This window comes from Xyrauchen texanus, chromosome 2 (genome assembly GCF_025860055.1).
Source record: "Xyrauchen texanus isolate HMW12.3.18 chromosome 2, RBS_HiC_50CHRs, whole genome shotgun sequence".
Lineage (NCBI taxonomy): Eukaryota > Metazoa > Chordata > Actinopteri > Cypriniformes > Catostomidae > Xyrauchen > Xyrauchen texanus.
In genome coordinates this window covers 17,843,423-17,859,402 of record NC_068277.1, presented here as the reverse complement: position 1 = coordinate 17,859,402, position 15,980 = coordinate 17,843,423, and the positions used below count along the sequence as shown (strand labels likewise).

The following is a 15,980-nucleotide window of genomic DNA, read 5'->3' as shown; positions in this document are numbered from 1 at the left end:
AGGAATGTATGAAAGTGTCCAGGCCAAAAAGTGAGATAAGTCACACCCAACCCTCAGCCCACAAAACTCTTACTGTATGTGCGGAGGCCATTCCTCTAAACTACCCAAAAGAAGCTTAAAATAATACTGCATGGAAAGTTTACTGACAGAAATCCCAGAAGCTTTGTTTGCAGACCTCCATAAGGATGGCAGCACCAGCAACCTGATCTTTTACACCAACAAGCCCCATGCTTGGCACAAGACCATTATTTCACACTCTGCTAAAGTAATTTGTAGGGGTTTCCAGCTAAAAAAAAAAAAAGGAAGATACGACAACCATCAATGTCAACATATACAACACAACAGGGATAGTTGTGGTGAAAAGTATCCATGGGCTCTTTGGAAAACAAAAAAAAACGTCCACAAGATCAAATAAAGAACACAGCAGGGGCTAACTACCACTGACCAGCTCCTCACCACAGAGGAGTCAGACAGTATCCCTGCTTCCACCTCCCCCACAGATGAGCAACTGGAGCACAGAGACCTCCCCAGCATTGAATCAATTAAAGACCCCCATTCAAAATGCTCTTGTCTGACATGAGGGATAGATTCACAGTGCTGGAAGGGGACCTGACCATCCTTCTCCATGCAGATCAAAGCACAGTCCAGCACAGAAACAATCCTATAGTCAAGCACAGAGCGAGAGGAACTCAGGAGAGAACTGTCCACACTACAAAATGAAGTGAAGGAACACTGGCATGAGATTGAGAGTCTATATGTCCAGCTGGCAGCACTGGAAACCTAACTTTCACAACAGAGTGAGAGCAGCTCAGCTGACAGCTCTGAGGTAGGAGATGTGAGAACTGAGGCCGGAAACAGGGTCCAACCGCGCAGAGTTTACCTAACCAGAGGAACCAGTGGTGCAGGTCACCCCCGACTCTCTGACCACAGCTTGCCATCCGAGTCTGCTGTCACCTTTCCACACCAACCCCAGACATCAGACCAGAGCAAAGCCTCTCCTGCATACACCCTTCACCCAGCACATGCAGCCTCAGCTATGCCCAGACAGTGAGCAGAAACCCCACACCAGCACCAGCACCAGCACAAGCCCAACAGCTGATCTAAGAGACATCCATCAGATGCTAAGCCTTATATGTTTACACCTACTGTGCTAGGACAAAACGTATAACCAAAACTAAAACCCCATGGACAACAAAGCATTTATCATAACATGTTGGAATATTCAAGGCCTGAGACATCTGCCTTTGGACTCAAAAAAATGCAGATTTCATCACAGAAGTCATCCTGCAGGAGACATGGAGCAGAGATGATTGACCCACTGGCTGTCCTACACGTTACTCATCATCCCATCCATTAAACTGCCTGGAGTGACACAGGGAAGAGACTCAGGAGGAATACTTATTTGGTATAAATCCAATTTTGCCCACTCAATCAAAAAAACAGGCCAATGTTATACATTGATAAAAATTAATAGGGCTGTCATCTCAATAGAGAAGAACATCCTCATGTGTGCAACTTACATTCATCCAGTGGCCTACTTAATTGAAGACAGTTTTACCAATTTAGAAGAAGAGATAAATTACTTCCAGTCACAGGGCAGTGTAATGATCTGTAGACACTTAAATGCCAGAACAGGTGAAGAACTGGACACACTTTTCTCTCAGGGGACAACCACCTACCAGGAGGTGACATCTTTCCCCCACCTACACACACACACCAAGACTCAACTATGATAAAGCAACAAACAAAAATGGAACACACCCTCTCCATCTGTGTCGCACACTGAGTCGGTGCATATTCAAAGGCAGATTACGAGGGGATTCTTATGGTAGGTACATGTATAGCTGAACATTGGGTAACAGTATAGTGGACTACTTTATTACATACCTTAACTTAAACTCTCTCAGCGCATTCACAGTCAGCCCATTAGCACCACTGTCAGACCACAGTAAAATCAGCCTTTACCCAAGCGGATCAAAACTAACCAAGAGGCATTGAAACAAACCCACTTCAACTCCCTTAAAAACACATAAAGATGGAAACAAAATAGTAAAGATACATACCAAAGCATAATTGAACCAAAAATTCAAACACTACTAGAAAATTTCATAGCTACATCATTTCTGAATAACAATGAAGGTGAAAATTTACAGAATATGCTGAACAGAATATTTCTATCCTAAAAACCGCAAAAAACACTACCATGAAAAACTCAAACAATATAGGAATACACTCAGGACAAAAAAGGAATAAAAATACAAAATCAGTTAAGGGAAATTGAACTATAGAACAAAAAATTATCTATAGACTCAAACCCCTTAAATGCACAAAAATAATCCGAACACGAAGAACTAGCCATACAGAATGGAGATGTGTGGATTACCCACTCCTCCAACCTCTTTAGTAATATAAACAAATGTCATGAACAAACACCATATACAACAAACTGCATGCTTTTTGCTCTAGAATCAACCATCAAATATTACCAATACTCTTTTATTCTCCAATTACATTAGCTGAACTATCCAATAAAATACTAACCCTTAAATCCCAAAAAGCATGCAGTATTGATGACATTCTAAATTATATGGTTAAGTACAAATACCACAAATTCTAACTGGCCATTTTCAAACTTTTTAACATCATCCTTAGTTCAGATGTATTTCCCAAAATCTGGAACCAGGGCCTCATAACAACTATTCATAAAAGCGGAGACAAATACGACCCTAATTACTACCGCAGAATATTTGTAAACAGCAACCTCGGTAAACTATTTTGCAACATCCTAAACAAAAGACTCCTCCACTTCCTCACAGACAGAAATTTCCTGAGCAAATGCCAAATTTGCTTCCAACCTAAATATCGCACATCAGACCATATTTACATACTCTAACAGACAAGCACATCAGCCAAAACAAAAGAAAAATCTTCTCATGCTCGTTGACTTTAAAAAAAACTTTTGACTCAATTTGGCATGAGGGGTTTTGATTCAGTCGATCCAGTGCAGAACTGGAGGGAAAAAAAATGACATATCAAATCAATGTACAATAACAACAAATTTGTTGTCAAAATTGGAAACAAACACAGAGATTCTCTTCCTCAGAGTCATGGAGAGTCAAGGCGAGTCTGAGCCCTCGCTATTCAATATATACATCAATGAGAGCTCTAGAACAGTTTCCAGCACCTAGTCTAACTCTACTAGACACTGAGGTCAAATGCCTCCTGTTTGCAGATGATCTGTTGCTGCTGTCACCCACAAAAGAGGGTCTACAGCAGCAGACCTACTGCACAATTTCTGCCAAACAAGGGCCCTTTCAGTTAAGCCCAAAAAGACAAAAAAAAATTATGTTCCGAAAAAGACCCAATCCCCAAGAGCAACACCATAACTTTAAATTAGACAACATGACCTTAGAACACATTCAGAACTAAATATACATTGGAATAAACATCAGCAACATGTGAATTTTCAACAAGGATGCGAGTGACCTGAGAGACAAGGCACAAGGAGCTTTTTATGCTATTAAGAAAAATATCAAAATTGACATCCCAATCACAATCTGGCTAAAAATGATTTAGTAGGTTATAGAACACATCACACTCTATAGATGTAAAGTCTGGAGCCCATTCACAAACCAAGAGTTCCATAAATAGGACAAGAACCCAACAGAGACCCTGCAGGCAGAATTCTGCAAAAAATATACTGAGAGTACAACAAAAACACCTAGTAATGCACGCAGAGCAGAATGAGGACTGTACCCACTAATAATTAAATAATAATAAAAAGGAGGCATTAAATTCCATGCCCACTTAGAAATAGTAAAACACAAACCCTTCCACGACAAAAGGACAACCGGTGGAAAAGGACCATATTGAACAATAACCGAAACACTGTGCCATATACATAAAATGGAAAACATAGCATATAAAACAGCTTTTATTTACACTTTTTACAATTTCTGTAAATGTGTATGTACAGTATGTGCACTGGCAGCCAAAAGTTTGGAATAATGTACAGATTTGCTCTTATGGTAAGAAATGTGTACTTTTGTTCACCAAAGTGGCATTCAACTGATCACTATGTATAGTCAGAATATTAATAACTTGAAAAATTACTTTTAAAATAAAAACAAAAACAAAAAAACAACACATCTATTTTTTCAGAACTTCTTAAAATACTTCAAAGACTTCTCATAAAAAAAAATCCTCCATGTGCAGCAATGACAGCTTTGCAGATCCTTGACATTCTAGCTGTCAGTTTGTCCAGATAATCAGGCGATATTTCACCCCACACTTCCTGTAGCACTTGCCGTAAATGTGGCTGTCTTGTCGGGCACATCTCATGCATCTTACAGTCTAGCTAATCCAACAAAAGCTCAATGGGGTTAAGATCCATAACACTCTTTTCCAATTATCTGTTGTCCAATGTCTGTGTTTCTTTGCCCACTCTAATCTTTACTTTTTGTTTTTCTGTTTCAATAGTGGCTTCTTCTTTGCAATTATCCCCATAAGGCCTGCACACCTGAGTCTTCTCTTTACTGTTGTGCATGAAACTGGTTTTGAGTGGGTAGAATTCAATGAAGCTGTCAGCTGAAGACATGTGAAGCATCTATTTCTCAAACTAGAGACTCTGATGCACTTATCCTCTTGATTAGTTTTACATCTGACCATCCACATCTCTTTCTGTCCTTGTTAGAGTCAGTTGTCCTTTGTCTTTGAAAACTGTAGTGTACACCTTTGTATGAAATGTTCTGTTGTTTTGACAATTTCAATCATTGTATAGCCTTCATTCCTCAAAACAATGATTGATTAACAAGTTTCCAGAGAAAACTTTACATTATTCCAAACTTTTGTTCGTCAGTGTAAAAATGTTACCATGCCAATACAGCTATTTGAACATTGAATCTTGAATTTTGAGAGAGAGAGAGAGAGAGAGAGAGAGAAGAGAGAGACAGAAAGAGAGATCGTGTCTGATACTCAGTCTTCACAGATACTTGCTCTGTTTATGATGATAATAAGCAGATGATGGCCATTTCCCTCAACATTATGGCTCTGTAGATATATGTTGTTGTGTAAGCTGCATTGAAGGACCACCATGCATACACACACACACACACACAAACATTGTGATGTTCCTAAGCATGTTGTATTGTTATATTAATATCTGTATTAGATTAGATAGACTTCCGTGCATTTTATGGATACAGATCTAACGATAATTTTTATCCCCTAACCTTACCCCTAAACCGTATCCTCACAGAAACTTTTTTAATTTTTTCATTTTCAAAGAAATTGTGTTTAGTATGTTTACTAAGCCATTTCCCACATGGGGACTGCTGCTGGGCCCCACAAGGAAGGTGATCTGAGGTTTCACTATCCTCATGGAGAAATTTGGTCCCCAAATAGACACACGTAGTTTAAATGTGTACACACACACACACACACACACACACACACACACACACACACACAAAAAAAAAGGTTTTAATTCTGTGCAATTTTCACATATTCGCTCCAGAGCCACAACTCACTGTGTTCTCTTTAGTCAGAGTGGAACATGACTGCTTTCTCAAATAAATTAATTGAGTAGAATAAAACACACCTGACACTAAAAACAGACCCTGAATAAACTGATAAAGATTTTATGTACACCTCCATGTTCAGAGGCTGGGGCTGTGATTCTTAACCAGACACGACTTAAAACAACTTGTTTTGACCAAGGGTCACATGCATGCTGTTTTGCTGAGATCTCGCTCTCTTCAGGCAAAGGTATGACACACTTGCCGATTAAAAACAGTGGAGGGGTGACACACATAACGACTCACCGCAACTATCGCTCTCTGACAAAATAACAACATAAACAGATTCATTTTGGGCATTTTCAGACCATTAGCTTGCTTGATTGTTCCTAAACAGGGGCTAAAATAGTTACAATATTGCATTTTCTTCATGGTTCGGTTGGCTTTCACAAGGTTATATTTTAAAATGCACCAAAACTGTAAAATATCTGTCAATGTTATTTTTATCCATCATTAGTTGTTTTGCATTACTTCTGCAGAATGACAGAATCACTATATTTTAATCAGCATTTGTGATTACATGCAGCTGAGTGTGATTAAAAAAAAGTTCTGATCAGCTTGTCATCTGGTCAGTTCTTCTCATTGACAGAATGATTTTTTGAAGCTATTAACCCCGCAGGGAGTCCCGACTGTCAAATGATTAACACCTCCCGCTGAGAGGTGCTAATGATTGCTCTGTTTCCCTCTGCCTGGCCAGTGATTATGTTATGAAGCTAACACATGAAAATCATTGGAAAAATCATCTAGTGTAGAGCCAGTTTAAAAGGTGCAAACAGCCTCAGTCACAGTGTTGTGGAATTTTTTTCTAACAAATCTCTGTTTAAAATGTCTGTGCATGCAACATTAGTGCCGTGTGATTTGAGGGATATGTAGCGTGAGAAAGTCCAAATCATCTAGTGAATTGGTTTGTCCTAAATTATCCTCTTTGCCAATATTTATGTACATAGTATTGAAAAGTCTGAGTCATTCAAGTGAATCAGTTCGTTCTAAATGGTCCTCTATCACCCAAATCTAAAGTTGCAAAGTCTAAATCACAGATTGGATCACAGAAGTCCCTGGACTCTACCCAGTAGGCTATTTTAATGATTTTTTAAAGCAAAAAACGACTTAGTCACTGATGCTTTTCCGAACATACTCATACTTAAAGGGATAGTTCACCCAAAAATAAAAAATAAAATGATCTCATAATTTACTCACTCTCATGTTATTCCTGATGTGTATGACTGTTGTTCTTCTGCAGAACTCAAACAAAGATATTTAGAAGAATATTTCAGCTCTATAGGTTCATACAATGCAATGAATGGTGAACAGACCTTTAAAGCCTACAAAATCACATAAAGGCAGCATAAAATCATTCCATAGGACTCCAATGGTTTAACATACTGTATGTATTCTAAAGCAATGCAATCTCCACTTTCTGGAGAATCTCCACTTTCACTTTCACATTCTGCAGTTATGGGAGAGATGACACAAACATTAGATATATGCAAATTAAATGAGGTCATGTAATTATTTTCTTGCTTACAGCAACCCCTGCAACCACTCATAATCTGACTTTGATACAGCAAAATCTTATTATATGCGGTCTGGATTTCACATTTTCTTTACTCCTATAAATATTTAGCAGATTTTCAGTATCGTTGATTTCCCAGTTCTAATCTCGAAATTAAATTGTCTGCAATTTTGGTTTTACTATATAAAATATTCAATACACATATAATTTATATTAACAAATTAAATATAAATATATTAGTTAAACTATATCCAGTTTAATAATTTAACATGAAATATTTCCCAACAAACAAAAAACTTCACAATGTGTTACTTACTAAGGCTATTACTTTTTGTGTAGGCATTTGATTTGTTTTTCAAATGCAAAATATCCACTAGAATTTGCAGCATACAACATTAGATTGAAGATCAGATGGCTCATAATAATTTAGGATATATTTAGAATGCAGCAGAACACAAAGTGCAGCCTACAATTTTAACATCCATTATCTCTGCCTTGCGCCCTTATTTGAGACATTAGTGTGACCTCAGATACAAAGGGGAGCGAACCATCAGGAGTCTGTGGAAAATGCCAGGGAACAGTGATGAAGTTTCACCCTCTGCTGTGAAGCCATTCTCACTTTTTCTCTTTCCCTCTTCCTCACTCCCTTGATCTCATCCTCTCTTTCATCATGAACTCCTTCAGCATGTCTTAACTCACTCTTGCGATTTTAAGTGTGAGAAAGTCCACCTGTGACCTGCTGCTCTTCCATAATCATTTTATTTTCGCTTTGTCCCCTCTCCCTTTAACTCTTTCTTTCCCTCTTTTTCAGCTACTTGCTTTTTCAATCTCTCTTTCTATCTCGTTACTTTGGTGTCACCTTCATTTCTATTCCAACCTATGGTTCTTCAAACCTTATAGCATTGTTATCCTATACATGGCCAGAGGAGCACATCACAGACATGGAATAAACCCATTGCTTCATGAAAAGGCTTTTGCTCTGACATCAGCAGGCACCCTTACTGAAATTATCATGCTCTTCTTATGGGGTTATATGGCTCTGAAATGGCTTGTAGCAAAAGTAAAATAAAGTATTTTGGAGTGCTATTTATTGGAAATCACATTAAAATAACAATAACAACAAACAGGAAATTAGGACATCTTTCCTTTGGGAAAATGACATTATGAGAAACATCTGGGTGGTATTAATGGTTCATCTGAACACAGATACAACATAGACCATTTATGGCTTAAAAATGTCCTAGGGACCTCAGAATCCCGTAGACAGGAAAACATGCCATGGCGCTTGTTATTAGCAATAACAAAACTGAGCGCTTGAACTTATCTCATCTTAGCAAAACAAAAATTTTCCCAAATGGAGATTTTTATCTTTCACTGTTTGAAACAATAAATGTGAATGGCAGGCTTTTTTAGACAACCTCTGTTACACTGCTTTTAAAATTCTGCTCACAGCCTCTTTTTATCTTCTTCAATATCAGCTGTTTTTTATTTTCATTGCTACAAATACAAATCCATTTGTATTCCAATCACAAGTGTAGGACTATTCTGGTGATGGTACAGCATTAAACTCACATTTGTAAGGTGTTTTCTTCACTGAAGTTTTGCAAGTTGCCACATTCACTATTAAGTAAAAATGTTTTTGTCAGGTCAGCATCATGACCAGATAACTCCGCCCCTTCCACTACGTACAAAAAGCAGTGACCGCTGAGTGCATAAAATGTCCAACATTCCACACTTCTTTCATTTTAAGAACATCATATGGTTACTTAAATCTCATTTTCAGTCTGAATACACTCCTTACATTACATAATTGTGTCGAAAAGTGTAGAAATATCTGATTGGGGATGCTGCTAATAGCATCCCCATAGTTACAATCTGGAAAACATCAACAACACCGTAATGTTGTTGCTGTGACTTTTACACAAGTAAGAACCACTCACATTTTCTTTAGATTTAAGACTGTTCCTTTTGTCTTGAATATACTGTCAAGTAAACTCAAAATGTATTTTGTTCTAAGTCTGCCTGAAATTGTATGAATTCCCATACTGTCCATTCCTATACTAACCATAAATATTCAAACTGTACATAGCAGATATCTTGTGTAGATAACTTATTTTTGCATTCAGTGTCTTGCGTTTTAACTAACATGGTCTTAAATTCTGTTTATAGGTCTTTCCGACTTTTGGAGCTTGGGAATATCAGCAACACAAAGAAAACTAAATTCTAGTTATCTATAATACCTCCAGTCATCTCTCCTTTTTGATGATGGTATGACATGCTGTAGATCACATTCTCCACTGGGAGGCTGTTCTTCAGGCAAGAGCACATAGAAAGTAATGGAGTAATACTTTGATTCACAGATTCAATTTCATTTTAATGAGCTGAATGCTTTCCTACTGCAAAGAATGAGGAATTAAATCACGCTCAGTGAGCTATGATCTTCAACACTGCACCCTCTCATAGACAAGCAGAGGTTTATTATCTAAGAGGAATGCTCATACTTCGAATTCTGTAGATGCAACAATTTCGCTTTTGAATTCCAATTTGCAGCTGATTACTTCAAAAGGGTCTGAGTTTTGAAGCTCTCATGAGGAGATGAGAATCACTTGATGCTATTGCATCAATAACAAGGACCTGCTTTATGAGTTTTTCTCCATTTCATTCAAGGATATTTGAGGTTAAAAATTTACAGTAAGAGAAAGCCTTGGAGACATTGGTGTGCTATTATTTGATTCCATCTGAGTATGTCTTCTAACAACATTTAGAGAAAATATGAATTACAATATGAATTACATCAGTCACAATTAGAGGGGCCCAGTTTGGGTATAACATCAGATCCCATTCAAAATGGCAGAACTTGCTGGATGTAATGGCAGTGAGAGCTTTCTGTTCTCAACTGGTTTGCCCTTCAACTCTACTGGTGAATATGATTATTATGAACCCGAGCCGGATGCCAGTAAGATCATTATCCCCTCCATCTATGCACTGGTCTGTTGTGTTGGTGTCACAGGAAATGCCATGGTCATCTATGTCATCCTAAGATACGCCAAGATGAAGACCGCCACCAACATCTACATTCTCAATCTAGCCATTGCGGATGAACTCTTCATGTTGAGCGTCCCATTCCTGGCTACCTCTGCTGCAGTCCATCACTGGCCCTTTGGCTCATTGATATGTCGCTTGGTACTCAGTGTGGATGGCATTAACATGTTCACAAGCATCTTCTGCCTGACCGTGCTGAGCGTAGACCGCTACATTGCTGTGGTGCACCCGATCAAAGCAGCTCGCTACCGCCGCCCGACGGTTGCCAAAGTGGTCAATGTCTGTGTATGGGGACTTTCGTTGCTTGTAATTCTGCCAATTATTATCTTTGCAGACACAGTCCCAGCTCAGGACGGCAGGGTGGACTGCAACTTTTTATGGCCTGAGGCAACATGGTCAGAGGCATTTGTGGTCTACACCTTCCTACTGGGTTTTTTGCTTCCTGTAGCGGCCATATGCATGTGCTACTGCCTGATCATAGTGCGTATGCGAGCGGTGGGGCTAAAGGCAGGCTGGCTACAGCGTAGACGCTCTGAGAAAAAGATAACACGCATGGTGCTGCTGGTGGTGGCTGTGTTTGTCCTATGCTGGATGCCATTTTACATTGTTCAGTTGATCAGCGTTTTCCGCAAGCCACCGGACCCCATGGTGACTCAGCTGTTTGTCATTCTCAGCTATGCTAACAGCGGCGCCAACCCCATTTTGTATGGATTTGTGTCAGACAATTTTCGTCGTTCCTTCCAGCGTATCATCTGCTTCCGCTGGCTGGAGAATGGACTGGATGCTGAACAGGTGGACTACTGCGCCGTGGCACTAAGGCGTCAGACCACATGTGACCCACCAGACTTCCCGAAGGAGTGCTTAGCTTCTGACATGGTGTTTCGAAATGGAACCTGCACATCCCGCACCACCACTCTATGAGAGGGCTTTCAATGGGGGTGCAAAGTTTAATTCCTCACTTAGACAGACATAAAGTACCGTTGACGGTATCAATTTTCAAATGATTGGATACACTGAGAGCTCATAATTATTTTATTTTTTAAATAAACACAATGGGAGGCTATTCTGATGCCAGCAACTGATCGTAACTTGAGACCTTAGTTTAAAATAAACATTTGTTGGTTTTTGCCCATATTTACTAGTCTATAATAATACCTATCTAAATAAACTGGTTATATTCAATGCAAAAATATTATTTAACATCACTGAATCAACCTGAATACATTAGGTTAAACCAACAACACTAATTGAAAAGGAAAAGATGATAATTCTCTCATCATTTATTCACCCTTGTGTCGTCTCAAACTCACTAAATTTGCCTCCTAAACAATAGAAACAATGGGTCAGAAAAGTTTGGACCAAGGTCAGGATTTTGGGCTCTTAGAAAGAAATCAAGAAAGATTTATTTCATTTATTTATTGGTTTATTTGTAAAGGGACAGTACAAAAACATGACTTTAGCTCAAAAACTAAAAAAGATCTATTGTAAATCGAGATTATGGGACATACAAATTTGCATCTCAGGTCCCTTGATAGGCTTTTTCAATAAAAACGACATAAATCAAGCAATATAAACAAATTATATAAAAAACATTTTTTATAATAAATGGCTAAATAAATAGTAAGGTTGCTCCCAACCCTGGTGACATATCGTATAAAAGATTAGACCTAACAATTCATTGAGAATTAAAAATGAGTACTGCTCTGGTTTCTTTTAAACAAGCGCTTAACCAATATTACGAAAGCTTTAATGTCTGTTATTTATTTTATTTCAGATGGTAGCATATTCCAGAGTTGGGAACCCTTCACAATAAAGGCCCTTTGCCCCTGAGTTGTTTTGCGATAGTTGTGGATACATTTATACACCAATTTTATGTAGGACAAATTTATACAATTTTGTTTGTTTTTAATTGATGCACTGCAATGATGCACATGATTTGGTTTATTGCCCATGATTTTAAAAAGCCTGATTGCAAAGTGACATTATTCGGTTCACTTGTTTGAGTCCAAACTGTAATGCAATATGAAATATGAGACAAAAACTTTACATGCATAAAGAGCTGAGCCACCTGTTTTATATTTGAAACAATGTAAGTTAATCTTTATCTTTTTTTTAAAGTTTGTTTATGTTTCTATCAAATGTGAGTTGAGAATCTTAATTAATATCTAAGAAATCTTTTGCCTCTTCTATTTCTTTATTTTGTATCTTAATTTTCATTGTTCTTTTTTTGTTTTCTATTAAAGAATCACACAGAAACTGTTTTCATGACATTCAAGATGTGTTACTGTAGCTCTCAATTTGCCTAAAACTAATGGTACTGAATTTTCATCAAAATCTATGTGGTGAAGATTGCCCAGCAAGAACTTATTAAGAACAAATCAATATCAAATATACCAAATCAACCCCCCACATACTGTTAAATTTGTGATCTTTATGTAATAATGTTAATTGTAATGTTGATGTACAGTAGATGAATGTTTATATGAATTATATGTCATGTTAATATTATTAATATATAACTTTGCGGATTCTAATTCAGACAAGTGTACTTATGAATGCAGAATATCACTATCACATAATACGCCATGAATGCACAATATCACTAATACGCCATAAGTTCTTAAATTAAAAAATAATAATTTAATCATTGTTTTCTTTGTTACAGTATGTTTGTAAGCCAAACGGTATTTACAAGTCAATGCTTACATTTTACTCCATTCTGCTTTAAAAACTTTGCTGTTGGTCCAATTTGTTGTTATTTTAAAGTGAAGAAAATAAAAGTTGAATGAATCCGGTCAGACCTCTGCTATGTGTTCTGAATTAAAGTGCTATTGCACTTCAGATGAAACAAAAATGTTTTCAGTTGCATGATGATAGGTGTTAACTTGAATTGTAATTAAATCCATCTGAACTTAACTTGCTGGCAAAGTGAAGCAGATATGCAGATACAAAAATTCCAGATCTTTTGGATTTGGTGAGTTCAGTGGGCGCGGTTTTGCTGGGTAAATCCCTGCGGACCTCCCATTCCCCAGATCCGAAATGAGACCAACCCGCCTCATGGCCAGCTTGACATCTCTTTCGGGGCCTGCGAGCAGGATGAGTCTTTGATCGCTGCATCGGTGAGATGGCGATGTCGGATGCTGTGGACTTGACAGGGCTGCCATCTTCGGGTCTGCCCGCCCAGTCTGAGACTGAAGCAGAACTGACGGCGATGCTTGCCCAGGTCGCCGCGAGTCCAGATCTCGGCCCCAGCGTAGAGCCCCCTGCAGGAATCTGACACCCTCCGTCTCACATGCCATCACAAGGACCTGGAAGGCTCCAAAGCACCCCTGAGATGGACAACCCTGGGAGCGAGACCATAGGATGGCCGGGAGGTAAATCTTTTGTTTCCATCCCACATAATTGGTATTCACGATCGCCATTATCACAACGATCAGACACCGAGCACTTGCAGCCAGGGCCCCGTGAATGCGTTCCCCCCGCCTTCATGGGCCTGGCTGCACCATGCCTATGGCCAACCAGTTGTGACGGGTCTCGAGGACGACCCAAGAGGTCATCCTCCTCAGTTGCTAACCTGCCCTAAACCAGATACGCAGAGCAAGGTAAGTGCTTCAAGGTTACCGACAGCATAGCCACCTCGGGACGAAGTAACGCTCATCGATGTGGCGTCACCTGCTCCACCCCTGCTCTTATCCGCCCCTCGGCCGGAGCTTGGCTAGCACTTTTGAACCCATCACGGTGGCTGGCCAGGATCATCCGACTTGGCTATGTGATTCAATTTGCCAGGCGCACACCCCGGTTCAGCGGCGTCCCCTTCACTTCAGTGCAGGGCAAGAGTGTCACTACCCAGCATGTGGAGATCGCGACCCTGGTTACGATAGAGCCTGTCCCTCCAGCCGAACAAGCCCGCCATAACCTACTTTAGTGTCAGCAGCGGCTGAGGTTGCTGTGGGCCACTCACATCCCGGGTAGCCTCAACGCTACAGCAGACATGCTGTCGTGGCAGGTGACGCTCAGCGGAGAGTGATTCAGCAAAGCACAGGTAGACCTGTTCACTTCCCGGGAATCCTCCCACTGCTGTGCAAGGTCAGGGAGGACGAGGAACGAGTCACCCTCAGGCCCCATATTGTCCCACCCAGACTTGGTTCTCAGATCTCACGCTCCTCGCGACAGCACTTCCCTGGCATATTCCCCTTAGGAAAGACCTTCTTTCTCATGGATGGGGCACCATCTGTCACCCACGCCTAGACCTCTGGAACCTCCACATCTGGCCCTTGTATGGGATGCGGAAGACCTAAGTGGCCTAGCACCAGCAGAGTAAGACACGATCACTCAGGTCAGAGCTCCCTGTACAAGATAGCTTTATGCCCTGAAGTGGCGCTTGTTCATGAATTGGTGTTCTTCCTAAGCTGAAGACCCCTAGATATGCGCAGTCGGTTCAGTGCTTTCCTTCCTGCAGGAGAGGCTGGAGGGGCGGCTGTCCCCCTCCACCTTGAAGGTATATGTAGCCGCTGTAGCAGCTCACCATGAAGCAGTGCACAACCTGATCATCTGGTTCCTCAGAGTTGCCAGGAGGCTGAATTATCCCAGGCCATGCCTCTTCCTCTTCAGGGATCAGATGGTGTGCCAGGTTGTGCCCGTCGCTTTGGGAAAACCAGCACACTCTACAAGGAGTGTGGCATCCTCGTGGGCACTGGCCCATGGCACCTCTCTAGCAGACATCTACAGAGTAGCAGGCTGGGCTACATCAAATAACTTTGCGAGATTTTACAATCTCCAGGTGGAGCTGTTGTTTTCCTGGATTACTCAGGTAACCCACTGTGATGTATTTTCTGTGGTACGGTCTCCCTCTCAGCTGACCCATGGTCTCCCTTGTGCAGAGCCCTCTCTGCCCCCGGCCGGCGTGTTTGTAGAGCTCCTCCCCTTCGAGATAGGATCTACCACCACACCCCTTCCATGCACAGCTGGTGAGCCCACATGTCGTATTGCCACATGTTGACCTCCCATTTTGGGCAGGATGTGGTCTCCGCAGGGTCTTTTCCCCCTGAAAGAATAGGAACGGAAAAGAACACCTTCCCCAATGCGTATAATAGCGTTAGTTGGCCCCAGCCGGATCTAATGCTCCGTGGAAAGAAAACATAGAGAGAAAAGGCTGTGGCTGGCACTGTCTGCTCCCATGCTAGTTACGTCGCTTCCCTCCCTCAGGGATGTGGGGAACTATATGATGTCTCTTGGGGCTTTGGGGAAGGTTACATGCAGTCTGATGCAACTGCTATTTTTGCACACAACAGCTTGCTTGCACCTGCATCAGAAGTCCACGTAACATTTTCAGTGTTGTGCCATTTTTTGATTGGGACCCCTGGTGTCACTACATCTACACAACGTCGAGTGAGTGACAGAAGGGGAACATTGTAACCTCTGTTCCCTAATCGAGGTAAAAAGACGGTATGTCCCTCTTGCCACAACACCGTACTAAGCCGCTGAAATGGCCGGGACCTTACTCATGGCCCCTCAGCTCAAAACCTGTCTGAGCAGATGCATGCTTCCCTCCTTTTATACCTATATGCCTGGGGGGCATGCAAATTCTGTTGTCACACATAAGAGGTAACCAAGGCTCTCAAGAGAGACCCCTAGTGTCACTACATCGACACAATATTAAGTTAGTGACAGAAGTGGAACTGGAGATTCTCCCTCCCGTTAGCTCAAGTGAACATAACTGTGTACTTTGGAGCCCTAAAGCACAATTAAGACATCTTCAGTGCACTAATCTTGTAGTACGACCTATAAAGGAGCCTGGTTTGAGCGAGTTTCGCAGGTGGAATACCACTCATCCATGGCAGGAGGTGAAT

The 15,980-nt window shown here is 40.7% G+C and overlaps 2 protein-coding genes across 4 annotated transcripts in view; one reads left to right on the top strand and one right to left on the bottom strand.

Moving 5' to 3' along the window:
* LOC127656479 (uncharacterized) overlaps nucleotides 1-15,980 on the bottom strand; it is a 324,970-nt gene that overhangs the window by 16,997 nt on the left and 291,993 nt on the right. The window lies entirely within an intron of this gene.
* Nucleotides 9,937-11,052, top strand: sstr1b (somatostatin receptor 1b). The gene has a single exon (XM_052145024.1). The coding sequence runs from the start codon at nucleotides 9,937-9,939 to the stop codon at nucleotides 11,050-11,052; it is 1,116 nt and encodes a 371-aa protein (XP_052000984.1).